The sequence below is a fragment of the Scyliorhinus torazame genome, chromosome 4 (genome assembly GCF_047496885.1).
Source record: "Scyliorhinus torazame isolate Kashiwa2021f chromosome 4, sScyTor2.1, whole genome shotgun sequence".
Taxonomy (NCBI): domain Eukaryota; kingdom Metazoa; phylum Chordata; class Chondrichthyes; order Carcharhiniformes; family Scyliorhinidae; genus Scyliorhinus; species Scyliorhinus torazame.
In genome coordinates, this window is record NC_092710.1 from 358,602,368 (window position 1) to 358,623,046 (window position 20,679).

General features: G+C 49.9%; 1 protein-coding gene across 1 annotated transcript in view; it reads right to left on the bottom strand.

Moving 5' to 3' along the window:
• pex6 (peroxisomal biogenesis factor 6) overlaps positions 1-20,679 on the bottom strand; it is a gene marked incomplete at its 5' end in the record, with an annotated part of 335,015 nt that overhangs the window by 184,498 nt on the left and 129,838 nt on the right. Inside the window, 3 exons of the mRNA XM_072500606.1 lie at positions 611-687; positions 5,069-5,264; positions 8,092-8,300. Of these exons, the coding sequence (XP_072356707.1) occupies positions 611-687; positions 5,069-5,264; positions 8,092-8,300 (482 nt within the window). The remainder of the gene's footprint in view (positions 1-610; positions 688-5,068; positions 5,265-8,091; positions 8,301-20,679) is intronic.

The window sequence follows — 20,679 nt, forward strand, 5'->3', positions numbered from 1 at the left end:
TGACTGTAGAAAACTGTTAGATTCCCTTTCCTGTTATATTTCCATCCCGGACCAGATCCCAGGTTTACGAGGATCGTGAACAGAAACCCCAATATTTTATTGAATCTGTAAGACTCAGAAAAGGACACTTGGCTCCACAAAAGGGATGTGGTAATTAAAGCAAACTGAATTACGAACACAGTACGAAATCAACTTTAACATCAAACAAGAAATAGCTTACAATTATCAGTGAAACAAAAATTAACAATAAAATTAAACACTTTAACTGCTATCTATTTATCTCCAATCCAGCAAAACCCATCTAAGATCAAAAATCCACTTTTAAATACAGTTAGCAAACACAAGAATACTTGCTTTATGGGATGTCTTGGTGAAACTGCTTTGAGAGAGAGATCCTTCAGGAACAACCTGCAGATTCTTGCCCGTGTCAAACTACTGTTTAACTTGCCAGCATTTGGTATAAAACTTCCTGTATCGACTCCCCCCCCCTCCCGATAGCTCGGACTCAAACCCCTGAAGGTGCGGACTGCCCCCCCCCCCCCCCCCCCGGCACTGATGGCTCAAACTCACTCCCCTGTGCCTGTTACCGTTACACAGTGAGAATACTCACCAGCTCTTTTGTAATCGGTTGCAGGTCGCCCGACTGGCATGGCTGAGCAATGCACACAGGTCGCTCAGCACGTAACCCTGAGAACAAAGGGCAGAGACACTGTCAACATAAACACCATCACAAACCCCGATAAGCATGGTGGTCGGACACGCATCTCAGTGATCTACTTCTAAACTAGCACTGTGTCAGTAAATCCTGCATGCATTTGTAAAAGACAGCTCGCCTGAGAATCCTATAGAATTGAAGACTGGACAGGGTTGATGCAGGAAGGATGTTCCCGATGGTGGGTGTGTCCAGAACCAGGGGTCACAGTCTGAGGATACGGGGTGGACCATTTAGGACAGAGATAAGGAGACATTTCTTCACCCAGAGAGCGGTCGGCCTGTGGAATTCGTCACCACAGGACGTTGATGTACGTTTTCAAGAAACATACTCTTAGGGCAGCACGGAAGCACAGTGGTTAGCACAATTGCTTCACAGCTCCAGGGTCCCAGGTTCGATTCCCGGCTTGGGTCATTGTCTGTGTGGAGTCTGCACGTTCTCCCCGTGTGTGCGTGGGTTTCCTCCGGGTGCTCCGGTTTCCTCCCACAGTCCAAAGACGTGCAGGTTGGGAGGATTGTCCGCGCTAAATTGCCCCTTAGTGTCCAAAATTTCCCTCAGTGTTGGGTGGGGTTACTGGGTTATGGGGATAGGGTGGAGATGTGGGCCTGGGTAGGGGGCTCTTTCCAAGAGCCGGTGCAGATTCGATGGGCCGAATGGCCTCCTTCTGTACTGTAAATAAAGCAGTTCGTTACAGCACTTTGGGGGCGGCACGGTGATGCAGTGGTTAGCACTGCTGCCTCACAGCGCGTGGGGGGGGGGCGTCTAGCCTCTCAGGGAAGATACCAGCAGCAGCCAGGCCTCTGGCACCACAACTGGTTCTGCTGTCTAGCAGGGTCGGGCTAAGTCCAAGCGAGTGATAGTAGTAGGAGAATCGATAGGGGCACAGACAGGCGATTCTGTGCCGCAAACGGGTCTCTAGAATGGTGTGTTGCCTCCCTGGTGCCAGGGTCCTGGATGTCTCTGAACGGCTACAGGGCATCCTGAAACAGGAGGGTAAACAGACAGATGTCATTGTCCACATTGGTACTAATGACATAGGCAGGAAGAGGGAAGAGGTCCTGCAAAGACTATTCAGCGAATTAGGTCAGGAGCTAAACAGCAGGATCTCCAGGGTAATAATCTCAGGATTACTCCCCGTGCCACATGCTAGTGAGGCTTGGACCAGGGGAATAGTACAGTGAAATACGTGGCTAAAGAGCTGGTGTAATAATAATATTAAGAAGGAGGCTTTCAGATATATGGATCACTGGGGACAAAAGTGAGACTGAGATAAACAGCAGAGTACGAGCAGGCAGAGGGAGGCTGCAGGGCTCAGCGGGACTGTAGGTCTGGAGTGCGTTTGCTTCAATGCAAGAAGTATAACGGGTAAGACAGAGGAACTGTGAGCCTGGATTACTGCATGGATCTATCATGTAATTGCAATTACGGAGACATGGTTAATGGAGGGACAGGACTGGCAGCTTAACATTCCGGATATCGTTTTAGACGGGACAGAAGGGCGGGGGAGCCGCTTTGCTGATTAGAGAGCAGATCACAGCTGTGTTGAGGGAGCGATATTGTAGTGAGGCATTATGGGTGGAGGTCAGGAATAAGAAGGGTGAAATCACAGTGTTGGCAGCACAAAGAACAAAGAACAAGACAGCACAGGAACAGGCCCTTCGGCCCTCCAAGCCTGTACTGGGCACGATATCACCCTTTGCCCAAACCCTCAGCACTTCCTTGTGCCGTATCCCTCTATACCCGTCCTATCCATGTGTTTGTCAAGATGTCTTTTGAACGGCGTTAATGTATCTGCTCCACAACCTCCCCTGGCAACGCGTTCCAGACACTCACCACCCTCTGAGTAAAAAACCTGCCTCGCACATCTCCTCTAAACTTTGTCCCACGGACCTTAAACCTCTGCCCCCTGGTGACTGACCCCTCCACCCTGGGAAAGAGTGCCTGCCCATCCACTCTATCCATGCCCCTCATAATCTTGCCGACCTCTATCAGGTCGCCCCTCAATCTCCGTCTTTCTAATGAAAACAGTCTGAGTCTATTCAGCCTCTCTGCATAGCTAACACCCTCCAGACCAGGCAACATCCTGGTAAACCTCCTCTGCACCCTCTCCAAAGCCTCCACATCCTTCTGGTAGTGTGGCGACCAGAATTGTGCGCAGTATTCCAAGTGCAGCCTTACCAAGGTTCTATACACCCACAGAATGACTTGTCAGTTTTTATACTCAGTGCCCCGTCCAATGAAGGCAAGCATTCCGTATGCTTTCGCGACTACCTTGTCCACTTGTGTTGCCACCTTCAAAGATCTGTGGACCTGCACGTCCAGATCTCTCTGGCTTAGTATATTCCTCAGAGTTTGCCCATTTACGGTATATTTCCCCTCTATGTCAGACCTACCAAAATGCATCACCTCACATTTGTCCGGATTAAACTCCATTTGCCATTTCTCTGCCCAAGTCTCCAACCTATCTGTGTCCTGCTGTATCCTTTGACAATCTTCAACACGATCTGCCACTCCACCAACCTTGGCGTCATCCGCAAACTTACTAATCAGACTGGCGACATTTTCCTCCAAATTGTTTATGTACAAACAACAGAGATCCCAGCACCATCCCTGTGGAACACCACTAGTCACAACCTTCCATTTGGAAACACACTCTCCTACTGCTACCCTCTGATACCGAGGCAGTTTTGTATCCATCTTGCCACCTCACCTCTGATCCCGTGTCAGGCACGACCAGTCTGCCACGAGGCACCTTATCAAAGGCTTTCCTGAAGTCCATGTAAACAACATCCACCGCCCTCCCCTCATCAATCATCTTTGTCACCTCCACAAAAAACTCGATCAAGTTAGTGAGGCACGACCACCCCTTCACAAAACCATGCTGTCTATCGCTTCCGAGTCCATTTGTTTCTGAATGGATACAAATCCTGTCCCTGAGAATTCTCTCCAATAATTTACCTACAACCGACGTGAGGCTCACCGGCCTATAGTTTCCTGGATTATCCATGGTACCTTTCTTAAACACGGTACCACATTAACTATTCTCCAGTCCTCTGGGATCTGTAGCCAATGAGGATACAAAGATGTCAGTCAAGGCCCCAGCAATTTCCTCTCTTGCTTCCCTCAGTATTCTGGGGTAAATCCCATCCGGCCCAGGAGACTTATCTATCTTAATATCTTTTAAAAGACCCAATGCCTCCTCCTTTTCGAGTACTATTGGCCTCCCAACATCCCGCAGGAGGCAGGAGCAGTGTGGGTGGTCAGACACTGAAAAGGTGTGAATAAAGCAGAGTAGTTGTGATCGGCGACTTCAACTTCCCCCATATTGACTGTGAATCCCTTACAGCCGGGGGCTCGGATGGAGAGCAATTTGTTAGATGTGTCCCGGAGGGCTTTTTGATACATTATGTTGACAATCCAACCAGGGAGAGGGGCCATACTCGACTTGGTATTGGGGAACGAGCCAGGCCAGGTAATTGATATTTCAGTGGGGGAGCATTTTGGGCTTACATTGAACATACAGTGCAGTAGGAGGCCATTCGGCCCATCGAGTCTGCATCGACCCACGTAAGCCGTCACTTCCACCCTCTCCCCGTAACCCAATAACCTCTCCGAACCATTTTGGTCACTAAGGGCAATTTATTATGGCCAATCCACCTGACCTGCACATCTTTGGACTGTGGGAGGAAACCGGAGCACCCGGAGGAAACCCACGCAGACACGGGGAGAACGTGCAGACTCCACACAGACAGTGACCCAAGCCGGGAATCGAACCTGGGACCCTGGTGCTGTGAAGCCACAGTGCTAACCACTGTGCTACCGTGCTGCCCATGGCGACCATAATTCCATAAGATTTCGGGTCGTCATGGAGAAGGACGAGAGTGGCCCGCGCGGGTGAGGGTGTTTAATTGGGCGAGGGCCAATTACATCCAAATTAGACAGGAACTGGGGAATGTGGATTGGGAGCGGCTATTTGAGGGCAAATCCACGTCTGACATGTGGGAGGCTTTTAAAGGCCAGTTGATTTGAAGACTTGGGCACAGAAATGGCAGATGGAGTTTAATCCGGACAAATGTGAGGTGATGTCTTTTGGAGGATCAAATCTAGGTCTGCATTATATTGTAAATGGCAGATTCCTTAGGAACATTAACATGGAGGGATCTGGGCGTACAGGTACACAGTTCCCTAAAAGTGGCAACACAGGTGGCCAAGGTGATGAAGAAGGCAGATGGCACGCTCGCCTTCATCAGCTGGGGCACTGAGTAATAATAATAATCTTTGTCATGAGTAGGCTTACATTAACACTGCAATGAAGTTCTTGGCTTCTCTTCAATGAGTGACCTTCGGGATACTCACGGCAGTTAGCTTGGCGAGCTTTCGGAGATTGACACTCTTGCCCAGGGGGAGTTGGGTGCTGAGTGCCGACATAATCAGCTTCCTCTGCTCCTCACACAAATTCTCCATTGTCACCTCGTGCAGGAACAGGGTCTGTACATCGGCAAAGAGGTCATCCAACCGGGCAACTGTCCCAACCACCACAACGGGAGCATCACTGAAACAGAGACATTGGCCAAAGTGATCAGATACAGGGGTTTACACACTCGGCACAGACCAATCAGAGGGGTTTCCACACTCGGCACAGACCAATCAGAGGGGTTTCCACACTCGGCACAGACCAATCAGAGGGGTTTCCACACTCGGCACAGACCAATCAGAGGGGTTTCCACACTCGGCACAGACCAATCAGAGGGGTTTCCACACTCGGCACAGACCAATCAGAGGGGTTTCCACACTCGGCACAGACCAATCAGAGGGGTTTCCACACTCGGCACAGACCAATCAGATAGAGATGGGTGCAGCAAGTTTTAAGCTGCTTATGGAGAAGGACGAGAGTGGTCCTCAGGCGAAGGTGTTAGTCTGGGGGAAGGTTAATTACAGCAGCATTGGGCAGGATCTGGAGAGTGTCGACTGGGCGAGGCTGTTTGAGGGAAAATCAACATCCGGCATGTAGGAGGCTTTCAAATGTCAGTTGATTAGAGTTCGGGACCGGCATGTTCCTGTGAGGGCGAAGATAAGGGTGGCAAGTATAGAGAACCCTGGATAACGAGGGATATTATGAATCTTGTCAAAAAGAAAAAGGAAGCATTCGTTAAGGTCTAAAAGGCTTCGGACAGACAAAGCCCTTGAAGAATATGAAGTAAGTTGGAAGGAACTTAAGGTAGGAGTTAGGAAGGCTAAAAGGGGTCATGAAATGTCGTTGGTAAACAGGATTAATGAAAAGCCTAAGGCGTTTGACCCATATGTAAAGAGCAAGAGGGTAGCCAGAGAAAGGGTTGGTCCATTCAAGGATATTGGAGGGAATCTATGTATGGAACCAGAGGAAATGAGAGAGATACTAAATTTATACTTTGCCCCAGTATTCACCAAAGAGAAGGACTTGTTGGATGAGGAGTACAGGGTAGAGGGTGTAGATATTCTGAAACATGTTGATATTAATAAAAAGGTGTTGGACATCTTAAAAAGCATTAAAGTAGATAAGTCCCAGGGCCTGATGGATTCTACCCCAGAATACTGAGGGAGGCAAGGGAGGAAATTGCTGGGGCCTTGACAGTATCTTTGCATCCTCATTGGCCACAGGTGACGTTCCAGAGGACTGGAGAGGAGCCAATGATGTTCCATTGTTCAAGAAGGGCAGCAGGGATAATCCAGGAAATTATAGGCCGGTGAGCCTTACGTCAGTGGTAGGGAAATTATTGGAAAAGATTCTTAGAGACAGGATTTACTCACCTTTGGAAACAAATGGACTTATTAGTGATGGACAGCATGGTTTTGTGAAGGGGAGGTCGGGCCTGACTAATTTGATTGAGTTTTTTGAGGACGGGGGGGGGTTCTATTTTATTTTTGTTTGTTTATACTGGGGGATCTGAGGGGGTGTATATATTTGCTATGTGTTTCGGCGGGTGTTAATTTATTATTTATGTATAGGGGGGAGGGGGGCACGGGGTTGTTTTGTTTTATATTTAATTCTATTGGGTTCCGTTTACATTTTGTTGTTGATATTTTGTGAAAACTTTAATAAAAATTAATTTTTAAAATAAATAAATAAATGATTTGGAAGAAAATGTAGCTGGTCTGATTAGTAAGTTCGCAGACGACACAAAATTGGTGGAGTTGCGGATAGTGAAGAGGACTGTCTGAGGATACAGCAGGATTTAAACTGGTTGGGGTCCTGGGCGGAGAGATGGCAGACACAGTTTAATCCATCCAAGTGTGTGAGGTAATGCACTTTGGAAAGTCCAATGCATGTAGAATTTATACAAGAAATGGTAGAACTCTTGCAAGTATTGACAGGCAGGGAGATCTGGGCATGTGCACCGATCACTGAAAGTGGCAACGCATGTGGAGAAGGTGGTCAAGAAGGCATTCGGCATGCTGGCCTTCATCGGTCGGGGTATTGAATATAAAAATTGGCAAGTCATGCTGCCGCTGTACAGGACCTGAGTTAGGCCTCATTTGGAATGTTGTGTACAATTCTGGTCGCCACACAACCAGAAGGATGTGGATGCTTTGGAGAGGGTACGGAAGCGGTTTACTAGGATGTTGCCTGGTATGGAGGTGATTAGCTGTGAGGAGAGGTTAGATAAACCCGGTCTGTTCTCACTGGAACGACGGAGGTTGAGAGGCGACTCGATAGAGGTCTACAAGATTATGAGGGGCATGGACAGAGTGGATGGTCAGAGGCTCTTTCCTGGGGCAAGAGAGTCAAGTACTGGGGGACATAGGTTTAAAATGCGTGGGGAAAAGTTTAGAACAGATGTGCGAGGCACGTTTTTTACACAGAGGGTGGTGTGTATGGACCGCGCTGCCTGGGGAGGGGGTGGGAGCAGGTACGATAGCGGCAGTTAAGGGACATCTAGACAAATATATGAATAGGGTGGGAATGGAAGGATACGGACTCCACAAGTGCAGACGGATTTAGTTTAGACGGGTACCATGGTCGGCATGGACTTGGAGGGCCGAAGGGCCTGTTACTGTGCTGTACTTTTCTTTGTTCTTTGTTCTTTTTCATTGGCTTTATACAAGTTCAATACTTTAAGTTCAGACTGATGAAGATTATATTCAGACATTAAACTTAATGTCAAATTCTGTAAGATTATGATCACTCTTTCACGAGGAACTCCTTACTTAAACTCCACAAGGGAGAGTCGAGAACCGGCTGTTTCCTGATGGTATTTCAGTGGACGGGGACTGGGACAAAGCAATCAGGTAAAGAAGAGAGGGGGGGGGGAGTGAAGGTCAGACAGCTGGTGAAATGAATGAGAAAGGTCTCACGGAAAGAGGGGAAATACACAAACAATGCTAAAAGTGTCAGGCCATACTGCTGAGACATTGCAAGCTCCTTCAACAACCGGTGCAGGGCAGATATCAGGCGGGAATCTTCCCCAACTCCATCCCCTTCTCTCCCAATCATGGCAAGATTCCGCAGCAACAGAACACAGGGTCGGTAAATATCGGCTTCCGAAAAGGCAGCTTGGAGTTTTGCTTCGGATGCCCCAGCGGAATCAGCACAAAGATTCACGCAGTCCACCTGGGGGCAAACACAGAGTCAGTATACACACACACACACACAGTCTACCTGGGGGCAAACACAGAGTCAGTACAGAGCCACACACAGTCCACCTGGGAACAAACACGGAGTCAGTACAGAGCCACACACAGTCCCTGGGGAAATGCAGAGTCAGTACAGACACACAGACAGTCCCTGGGGAAATGCAGAGTCAGTACAGAGACACACACAGTCCCTGGGGAAATGCAGAGTCAGTACAGAGACACACACACACAGTCCCTGGGGAAATGCAGAGTCAGTACAGAGACACACACACACAGTCCCTGGGGAAATGCAGAGTCAGTACAGACACACAGACAGTCCCTGGGGAAATGCAGAGTCAGTACAGAGACACACACACAGTCCCTGGGGAAATGCAGAGTCAGTACAGACACACACACAGTCCCTGGGGAAATGCAGAGTCAGTACAGACACACACACACAGTCCCTGGGGAAATGCAGAGTCAGTACAGACACACACACGGTCCCTGGGGAAATGCAGAGTCAGTACAGACACACACACAGTCCCTGGGGAAATGCAGAGTCAGTACAGACACACACACACAGTCCCTGGGGAAATGCAGAGTCAGTACAGACACACACACGGTCCCTGGGGAAATGCAGAGTCAGTACAGACACACACACAGTCCCTGGGGAAATGCAGAGTCAGTACAGACACACACACGGTCCCTGGGGAAATGCAGAGTCAGTACAGACACACACACAGTCCCTGGGGAAATGCAGAGTCAGTACAGACACACACACAGTCCCTGGGGAAATGCAGAGTCAGTACAGACACACACACGGTCCCTGGGGAAATGCAGAGTCAGTACAGACACACACACAGTCCCTGGGGAAATGCAGAGTCAGTACAGAGACACACACACAGTCCCTGGGGAAATGCAGAGTCAGTACAGACACACACAGTCCTGGGGAAATGCAGAGTCAGTACAGACACACACACAGTCCTGGGGAAATGCAGAGTCAGTACAGAGACACACACAGTCCTGGGGAAATGCAGAGTCAGTACAGAGACACACACACGGTCCCTGGGGAAATGCAGAGTCAGTACAGACACACACACAGTCCCCGGGGAAATGCAGAGTCAGTACAGAGACACACACAGTCCCCGGGGAAATGCAGGGTCAGTACAGAGACACACACAGTCCCCGGGGAAATGCAGAGTCAGTACAGAGACACACACAGTCCCCGGGGAAATGCAGAGTCAGTACAGACACACACACAGTCTATGGGGAAATGCAGAATCAGTACAGAGACACACACACAGTCCCTGGGGAAATGCAGAGTCAGTACAGAGACACACACAGTCCCCGGGGAAATGCAGAGTCAGTACAGAGACACACAGACAGTCCCCGGGGAAATGCAAAGTCAGTACAGACACACACACAGTCCCTGGGGAAATGCAGAGTCAGTACAGACACACACACAGTCCCTGGGGAAATGCAGAGTCAGTACAGACACACACACTCCCCGGGGAAATGCAGAGTCCGTACAGACACACACACACAGTCCCCGGGGAAATGCAGAGTCAGTACAGACACACACAGTCCCTGGAGAAATGCAGAGTCAGTACAGACACACACACGGTCCCTGGGGAAATGCAGAGTCAGTACAGACACACACACACAGTCCTGGGGAAATGCAGAGTCAGTACAGACACACACACGGTCCCTGGGGAAATGCAGAGTCAGTACAGACACACACACAGTCCCTGGGAAATGCAGAGTCAGTACAGACACACACACAGTCCCTGGGGAAATGCAGAGTCAGTACAGACACACACACACAGTCCCCGGGGAAATGCAGAGTCAGTACAGACACACACAGTCCCTGGGGAAATGCAGAGTCAGTACAGACACACACACACAGTCCCCGGGGAAATGCAGAGTCAGTACAGACACACACACAGTCCCCGGGGAAATGCAGAGTCAGTACAGAGACACACACAGTCCCCGGGAAAATGCAGAGTCAGTACAGAGACACACACACAGTCCCTGGGGAAATGCAGAGTCAGTACAGACACACACACAGTCCCTGGGGAAATGCAGAGTCAGTACAGACACACACACAGTCCCCGGGGAAATGCAGAGTCAGTACAGACACACACACAGTCCCTGGGGAAATGCAGAGTCAGTACAGACACACACACAGTCCCTGGGGAAATGCAGAGTCAGTATAGACACACACACAGTCCCCGGGGAAATGCAGAGTCAGTACAGAGACACACACAGTCCCTGGGGAAATGCAGAGTCAGTACAGACACACACACAGTCCCTGGGGAAATGCAGAGTCAGTACAGAGACACACACAGTCCCCGGGGAAATGCAGAGTCAGTACAGAGACACACACAGTCCCCGGGGAAATGCAGAGTCAGTACAGAGACACACACAGTCCTGGGGAAATGCAGAGTCAGTACAGACACACACACACAGTCCCTGGGCAAATGCAGAGTCAGTACAGACACACACACACAGTCCCTGGGGAAATGCAGAGTCAGTACAGAGACACACACACAGTCCCTGGGGAAATGCAGAGTCAGTACAGACACACACACAGTCCCTGGGGAAATGCAGAGTCAGTACAGAGACACACACACACAGTCCCTGGGGAAATGCAGAGTCAGTACAGACACACACACAGTCCCTGGGGAAATGCAGAGTCAGTACAGACACACACACAGTCCCTGGGGAAATGCAGAGTCAGTACAGAGACACACACACACAGTCCCTGGGGAAATGCAGAGTCAGTACAGACACACACACACAGTCCCTGGGGAAATGCAGAGTCAGTACAGAGACACACACAGTCCTGGGGAAATGCAGAGTAAGTACAGACACACACACACAGTCCCTGGGGAAATGCAGAGTCAGTACAGACACACACACACAGTCCTGGGGAAATGCAGAGTCAGTACAGACACACACACACAGTCCCTGGGGAAATGCAGAGTCAGTACAGACACACACACACAGTCCCTGGGGAAATGCAGAGTCTGTACAAAACAAACAAAGAACAAAGAAATGTACAGCACAGGAACAGGCCCTTCGGCCCTCCAAGCCCGTGCCGACCATACTGCCCGACTTAAACTACAATCTTCTACACTTCCTGGGTCCGTATCCCTCTATTCCCATCCTATTCATATATTTGTCAAGATGCCCCTTAAATGTCCCTATCGTCCCTGCCTCCACTACCTCCTCCGGTAGCGAGTTCCAGGCACCCACTACCCTCTGCGTAAAAAACTTGCCTCGTACATCTACTCTAAACTTTGCCCCTCTCACCTTAAACCTATGCCCCCTAGTAATTGACCCCTCTACCCTGGGGAAAAGCCTCTGACTATCCACTCTGTCTATGCCCCTCATAATTTTGTATACCTCTATCAGGTCGCCCCTCAACCTCCTTCGTTCCAGTGAGAACAAACCGAGTTTATTCAATCGCTCCTCATAGCTTATGCCCTCCATACCAGGCAACATTCTGGTAAATCTCTTCTGCACCCTCTCTAAAGCCTCCACATCCTTCTGGTAGTGTGGCGACCAGAATTGAACACTATACTCCAAGTGTGGCCTAACTAAGGTTCTATACAGCTGCAACATGACTTGCCAATTCTTATACTCAATGCCCCGGCCAATGAAGGCAAGCATGCCGTATGCCTTCTTGACTACCTTCTCCACCTGTGTAGCCCCTTTCAGTGATCTGTGGACCTGTACTCCTAGATCTCTTTGACTTTCAATACTCTTGAGGGTTCTACCATTCACTGTATATTCCCTACCTGCATTAGCCCTTCCAAAATGCATTACCTCACATTTGTCCAGGTTAAACTCCATCTGCCATCTCTCCGCCCAAGTCTCCAGACAATCTAAATCCTGCTGTATCCTCAGACAGTCCTCATCGCTATCCGCAATTCCACCAACCTTTGTGTCGTCTGCAAACTTACTAATCAGACCAGTTACATTTTCCTCCAAATCATTTATATATACTACAAAGAGCAAAGGTCCCAGCACTGATCCCTGTGGAACACCACTGGTCACAGCCCTCCAATTAGAAAAGCATCCCTCCATTGCTACCCTCTGCCTTCTATGGCCTAGCCAGTTCTGTATCCACCTTGCCAGTTCACCCCTGATCCCGTGTGACTTCACCTTTTGTACTAGCCTACCATGAGGGACCTTGTCAAAGGCCTTACTGAAGTCCATATAGACAACATCTACTGCCCTACCTGCATCAATCATCTTAGTGACCTCCTCGAAAAACTCTATCAAGTTAGTGAGACACGACCTCCCCTTCACAAAACCGTGCTGCCTCTCACTAATACGTCCATTTGCTTCCAAATGGGAGTAGATCCTGTCTCGAAGAATTCTCTCCAGTAATTTCCCTACCACTGAAGTAAGGCTCACCGGCCTGTAGTTCCCGGGATTATCCCTGCCACCCTTCTTAAACAGAGGAACAACATTGGCTATTCTCCAGTCCTCCGGGACATCCCCTGAAGACAGCGAGGATCCAAAGATTTCTGTCAAGGCCTCAGCAATTTCCTCTCCAGCCTCCTTCAGTATTCTGGGGTAGATCCCATCCGGCCCTGGGGACTTATCTACCTTAATATTTTTTAAGACACCCAACACCTCGTCTTTTTGGATCACAATGTGACCCAGGCTATCTACACCCCCTTCTCCAGACTCAACATCTACCAATTCCTTCTCTTTGGTGAATACTGATGCAAAGTATTCATTTAGTACCTCGCCCATTTCCTCTGGCTCCACACATAGATTCCCTTGCCTATCCTTCAGTGGGCCAACCCTTTCCCTGGCTACCCTCTTGCTTTTTATGTAAGTGTAAAAAGCCTTGGGATTTTCCTTAACCCTATTTGCCAATGCCTTTTCATGACCCCTTCTAGCCCTCCTGACTCCTTGCTTAAGTTCCTTCCTACTTTCCTTATATGCCACACAGGCTTCGTCTGTTCCCAGCCTTTTAGCCCTGACAAATGCCTCCTTTTTCTTTTTGACGAGGCCTACAATATCACTCGTCATCCAAGGTTCCCGAAAATTGCCGTATTTATCTTTCTTCCTCACAGGAACATGCCTGTCCTGTATTCCTTTCAACTGACACTTGAAAGCCTCCCACATGTCAGATGTTGATTTGCCCTCAAACATCCGCCCCCAATCTATGTTCTTCAGTTCCCGCCTAATATTGTTATAATTAGCCTTCCCCCAATTTAGCACATTCATCCTCGGACCACTCTTATCCTTGTCCACCAGTACTTTAAAACTTACTGAATTGTGGTCACTGTTACCGAAATGCTCCCCTACTGAAACATCTACCACCTGGCCGGGCTCATTCCCCAATACCAGGTCCAGTACCGCCCCTTCCCTAGTTGGACTGTTTACATATTGTTTTAAGAAGCCCTCCTGGATGCTCCTTACAAACTCTGCCCCGTCTAAGCCCCTGGCACTAAGTGAGTCCCAGTCAATATTGGGGAAGTTGAAGTCTCCCATCACCACAACCCTGTTGTTTTTACTCTTTTCCAAAATCTGTCTACCTATCTGCTCCTCTATCTCCCGCTGGCTGTTGGGAGGCCTGTAGTATACCCCCAACATTGTGACTGCACCCTTCTTATTCCTGATCTCTACCCATATAGCCTCACTGCCCTCTGAGGTGTCCTCTCGCTGTATAGCTGTGATACTCTCCTAAACAAGTAGCGCAACTCCGCCTCCCCTTTTACATCCCCCTCTATCCCGCCTGAAACATCTAAATCCTGGAACGTTTAGCTGCCAATCCTGCCCTTCCCTCAACCAGGTCTCTGTAATGGCAACAACATCATAGTTCCAAGTAGTAATCCAAGCTCTAAGTTCATCTGCCTTACCCGTAATGCTCCTTGCATTAAAACATATGCACTTCAGGCCACCAGACCCGCTGTGTTCAGCAACTTCTCCCCGTCTGCGCTGCCTCAGAGCCACACTGTCCCTATTCCCTAGTTCTCCCTCAATGCTCTCACCTTCTGACCTATTGCTCCCGTGCCCACCCCCCTGCCATACTAGTTTAAACCCTCCCGTGTGACACTAGCAAACCTCGCGGCCAGGATATTTATGCCTCTCCGGTTTAGATGCAACCCGTCCATCTTATACAGGTCACACCTGCCCCGGAAGAGCTCCCAGTGGTCCAGATAACAGAAACCCTCCCTCCTACACCAGCTGTTTAGCCACGTGTTTGTCTGCTCTATCTTCCTATTTCTAGCCTCACTGGCACGTGGCACAGGGAGTAATCCCGAGATTACAACCCTCGAGGTCCTGTCTTTTAACTTTCTGCCTAGCTCCCTGAACTCCTGCTGCAGGACCTCATGCCCCTTCCTGCCTATGTCGTTAGTACCAATATGTACAACGACCTCTGCCTGTTTGCCCTCCCCCTTCAGGATTCCCTCTACCCGTTCGGAGACATCCTGGACCCTGGCACCAGGGAGGCAACATACCATCCTGGAGTCTCTTTCACGTCCACAGAAGCGCCTATCTGTGCCCCTGACTATAGAGTCCCCTATAACTATTACTCTTCTGCGCTTTGACCCTCCCTCTTGAACATCAGAGCCAGCCGTGGTGCCACTGCTCTGGCTGCTGCTGTTTTCCCCTGATAGGCTATCCCCCCCGACAGTATCCAAAGGGGTATATCTGTTCGAGAGGGGGACAACCACAGGGGATTCCTGCACTGACTGCCTGCCCTTTCTGGTGGTCACCCATTTCTCTGCCTGCACCTTGGGTGTGACCACACTTACATAACTGCGATCTATGACGCTTTCCGCCACCTGCATGCTCCTAAGTGCATCCAATTGCTGCTCCAACCGAACCATGCGGTCTGTGAGGAGCTGCAGTTGGGTGCACTTTCTGCAGATGAAGCCATCCGGGACGCTGGAAGCCTCCCGGACCTGCCACATCTCACAGTCAGAGCACAGCACCCCTCTAACTGACATTGCGTCAATTAATTAAAATTAAAATTTGTCTTTTTTTTTTTTTTTTTAAATACTTTTTTTAAATTTCAAAGTTACTGTCAACTATCTGTTTCCTAGCACTAGATTTCTAATAGAAATGCGATAGCTAACTATAATATTCTCCGATCTCTGGCTTAGATATCCTCTAAATTATAATTAAGTTATTATGTTTAATTAGTTCCCAAATACTCAAAAAAATTTAGGTTAGAATCCCAACCAGCCACACAGGTCACAGCTTTTCTGTGATGTCACTTCAGTTTCCCCCCGACACACACAATTTGAAAAAAGGTATAAAAGGAAAAATCACTTGCTTACCTTCTGAGATGTTCTCAGGTTCTCTCGCTGACAGAGACTGCTCCTCCACCTCCAATCCTTGACCTGCACAATGCTAATAATATAATAATATAATATGGCACTTACCTTACACCAATGGGTCTTATTATTAGGTTAGAGGAGGAGGGCGGGTGGGAGACACTACACGTGTAGTGTCTCGGGTTTCCTCTCCACCAGAATTTATTGGTTGGGGGGGGGGGGGGGGGGGGGGGGGACTTGCCAGAGGTCGAACTTCCGGTTCCCGCCGAAATCCAAAGGGCTGCTCCTGTAAAGGTAAGTGCTTTTAAACTAACTACTCACCTCCCAGAAGGCCCCTGCGCACCGCTGCCGCCGAAATCCAAAGGGCTGCTCCTGTAAAGGTAAGGTTATTAAACTCACTACTCACCTCCAAGAAGGCCCCTGCGCACCGCTGCCGCCGAAATCCAAAGGGCTGCTCCTGTAAAGGTAAGGTTTTTAAACTAACTACTCACCTCCAAGAAGGCCCCTGCGCACCGCTGCCGCCGAAATCCAAAGGGCTGCTCCTGTAAAGGTAAGTGCTTTTAAATTCACTACTCACCTCCAAGAAGGCCCCTGCGCACCGCTGCCGCCGAAATCCAAAGGGCTGCTCCTGTAAAGGTAAGTGCTTTTAAACTAACTACTCACCTCCCAGAAGGCCCCTGCGCACCGCTGCCGCCGAAATCCAAAGGGCTGCTCCTGTAAAGGTAAGTGCTTTTAAATTCACTACTCACCTCCCAGAAGGCCCCTGCACACACAGTCCTGGGGAAATGCAGAGTCAGTACAGACACACACACACAGTCCCTGGGGAAATGCAGAGTCAGTACAGAGACACACACAGTCCTGGGGAAATGCAGAGTCAGTACAGACACACACACAGTCCCTGGGGAAATGCAGAGTCAGTACAGAGACACACACACACAGTCCCTGGGGAAATGCAGAGTCAGTACAGAGACACACACAGTCCCTGGGGAAATGCAGAGTCAGTACAGAGACACACACAGTCCTGGGGAAATGCAGAGTCAGTACAGACACACACACAGTCCTGGGGAAATGCAGAGTCAGTACAGACACACACACAGTCCCTGGGGAAATGCAGAGTCAGTACAGACACACACACAGTCCCTGGGGAAATGCAGAGTCAGTACAGACACACACACAGTCCCTGGGGAAATGCAGAGTCAGTACAGACACACACACAGTCCCTGGGGAAATGCAGAGTCAGTACAGACACACACACAGTCTATGGGGAAATGCAGAGTCAGTACAGACACACACACAGTCCCTGGGGAAATGCAGAGTCAGTACAGACACACACACAGTCCCTGGGGAAATGCAGAGTCAGTACAGACACACACACGGTCCCTGGGGAAATGCAGAGTCAGTACAGACACACACAGTCCTGGGGAAATGCAGAGTCAGTACAGAGACACACACAGTCCCCGGGGAAATGCAGAGTCAGTACAGACACACACACAGTCCCTGGGGAAATGCAGAGTCAGTACAGACACACACACAGTCTATGGGGAAATGCAGAGTCAGTACAGACACACACACAGTCCCTGGGGAAATGCAGAGTCAGTACAGACACACACACAGTCCCTGGGGAAATGCAGAGTCAGTACAGACACACACACGGTCCCTGGGGAAATGCAGAGTCAGTACAGACACACACAGTCCTGGGGAAATGCAGAGTCAGTACAGACACACACACAGTCCCTGGGGAAATGCAGAGTCAGTACAGACACACACAGTCCTGGGAAAATGCAGAGTCAGTACAGACACACACACAGTCCCTGGGGAAATGCAGAGTCAGTACAGACACACACAGTCCTGGGGAAATGCAGAGTCAGTACAGACACACACAGTCCTGGGGAATTGCAGAGTCAGTACAGACACACACAGTCCTGGGGAAATGCAGAGTCAGTACAGAGACACACACAGTCCTGGGGAAATGCAGAGTCAGTACAGACACACACACAGTCCCTGGGGAAATGCAGAGTCAGTACAGAGACACACACACACAGTCCCTGGGGAAATGCAGAGTCAGTACAGAGACACACACAGTCCCTGGGGAAATGCAGAGTCAGTACAGAGACACACACAGTCCTGGGGAAATGCAGAGTCAGTACAGACACACACACAGTCCTGGGGAAATGCAGAGTCAGTACAGACACACACACAGTCCCTGGGGAAATGCAGAGTCAGTACAGACACACACACAGTCCCTGGGGAAATGCAGAGTCAGTACAGACACACACACAGTCCCTGGGGAAATGCAGAGTCAGTACAGACACACACACAGTCCCTGGGGAAATGCAGAGTCAGTACAGACACACACACAGTCTATGGGGAAATGCAGAGTCAGTACAGACACACACACAGTCCCTGGGGAAATGCAGAGTCAGTACAGACACACACACAGTCCCTGGGGAAATGCAGAGTCAGTACAGACACACACACGGTCCCTGGGGAAATGCAGAGTCAGTACAGACACACACAGTCCTGGGGAAATGCAGAGTCAGTACAGAGACACACACAGTCCCCGGGGAAATGCAGAGTCAGTACAGACACACACACAGTCCCTGGGGAAATGCAGAGTCAGTACAGACACACACACAGTCTATGGGGAAATGCAGAGTCAGTACAGACACACACACAGTCCCTGGGGAAATGCAGAGTCAGTACAGACACACACACAGTCCCTGGGGAAATGCAGAGTCAGTACAGACACACACACGGTCCCTGGGGAAATGCAGAGTCAGTACAGACACACACAGTCCTGGGGAAATGCAGAGTCAGTACAGACACACACACAGTCCCTGGGGAAATGCAGAGTCAGTACAGACACACACAGTCCTGGGAAAATGCAGAGTCAGTACAGACACACACACAGTCCCTGGGGAAATGCAGAGTCAGTACAGACACACACAGTCCTGGGGAAATGCAGAGTCAGTACAGACACACACAGTCCTGGGGAAATGCAGAGTCAGTACAGACACACACAGTCCTGGGGAAATGCAGAGTCAGTACAGACACACACACACAGTCCTGGGGAAATGCAGAGTCAGTACAGACACACACACAGTCCCTGGGGAAATGCAGAGTCAGTACAGAAACACACACAGTCCCTGGGGAAATGCAGAGTCAGTACAGACACACACACGGTCCCTGGGGAAATGCAGAGTCAGTACAGACACACACACAGTCCCCGGGGAAATGCAGAGTCAGTACAGACACACACACAGTCCCTGGGGAAATGCAGAGTCAGTACAGAGACACACACACAGTCCCTGGGGAAATGCAGAGTCAGTACAGACACACACACAGTCCCTGGGGAAATGCAGACTCAGTACAGAGACACACACACATTCCCTGGGGAAATGCAGAGTCAGGACAGACACACAGACAGTCCCTGGGGAAATGCAGAGTCAGTACAGACACACAGACAGTCCCTGGGGAAATGCAGAGTCAGTACAGAGACACACACAGTCCCTGGGGAAATGCAGAGTCAGTACAGACACACACACAGTCCCTGGGGAAATGCAGAGTCAGTACAGACACACACACGGTCCCTGGGGAAATGCAGAGTCAGTACAGACACACACACGGTCCCTGGGGAAATGCAGAGTCAGTACAGACACACACACAGTCCCTGGGGAAATGCAGAGTCAGTACAGACACACACACGGTCCCTGGGGAAATGCAGAGTCAGTACAGACACACACACAGTCCCTGGGGAAATGCAGAGTCAGTACAGACACACACAGTCCTGGGGAAATGCAGAGTCAGTACAGACACACACACAGTCCCTGGGGAAATGCAGAGTCAGTACAGACACACACAGTCCTGGGGAAATGCAGAGTCAGTACAGACACACACAGTCCTGGGGAAATGCAGAGTCAGTACAGACACACACAGTCCTGGGGAAATGCAGAGTCAGTACAGACACACACAGTCCTGGGGAAATGCAGAGTCAGTACAGACACACACACACAGTCCTGGGGAAATGCAGAGTCAGTACAGACACACACACAGTCCCTGGGGAAATGCAGAGTCAGTACAGACACACACAGTCCTGGGAAAATGCAGAGTCAGTACAGACACACACACAGTCCCTGGGGGAATGCAGAGTCAGTACAGACACACACAGTCCTGGGGAAATGCAGAGTCAGTACAGACACACACAGTCCTGGGGAAATGCAGAGTCAGTACAGACACACACAGTCCTGGGGAAATGCAGAGTCAGTACAGACACACACAGTCCTGGGGAAATGCAGAGTCAGTACAGACACACACACACAGTCCTGGGGAAATGCAGAGTCAGTACAGACACACACACAGTCCCTGGGGAAATGCAGAGTCAGTACAGAAACACACACAGTCCCTGGGGAAATGCAGAGTCAGTACAGAGACACACACAGTCCCTGGGGAAATGCAGAGTCAGTACAGACACACACACACAGTCCTGGGGAAATGCAGAGTCAGTACAGACACACACACAGTCCCTGGGGAAATGCAGAGTCAGTACAGACACACACACGGTCCCTGGGGAAATGCAGAGTCAGTACAGACACACACACAGTCCCTGGGGAAATGCAGAGTCAGTACAGAGACACACACACAGTCCCTGGGGAAATGCAGAGTCAGTACAGACACACACACAGTCCCTGGGGAAATGCAGACTCAGTACAGAGACACACACACATTCCCTGGGGAAATGCAGAGTCAGGACAGACACACAGACAGACCCTGGGGAAATGCAGAGTCAGTACAAACACACAGACAGTCCCTGGGGAAATGCAGAGTCAGTACAGAGACACACACACAGTCCCTGGGGAAATGCAGAGTCAGTACAGAGACACACACAGTCCCTGGGGAAATGCAGAGTCAGTACAGACACACACACAGTCCCTGGGGAAATGCAGAGTCAGTACAGAGACACACACAGTCCCTGGGGAAATGCAGAGTCAGTACAGACACACACACACAGTCCCTGGGGAAATGCAGAGTCAGTACAGAGACACACACAGTCCCTGGGGAAATGCAGAG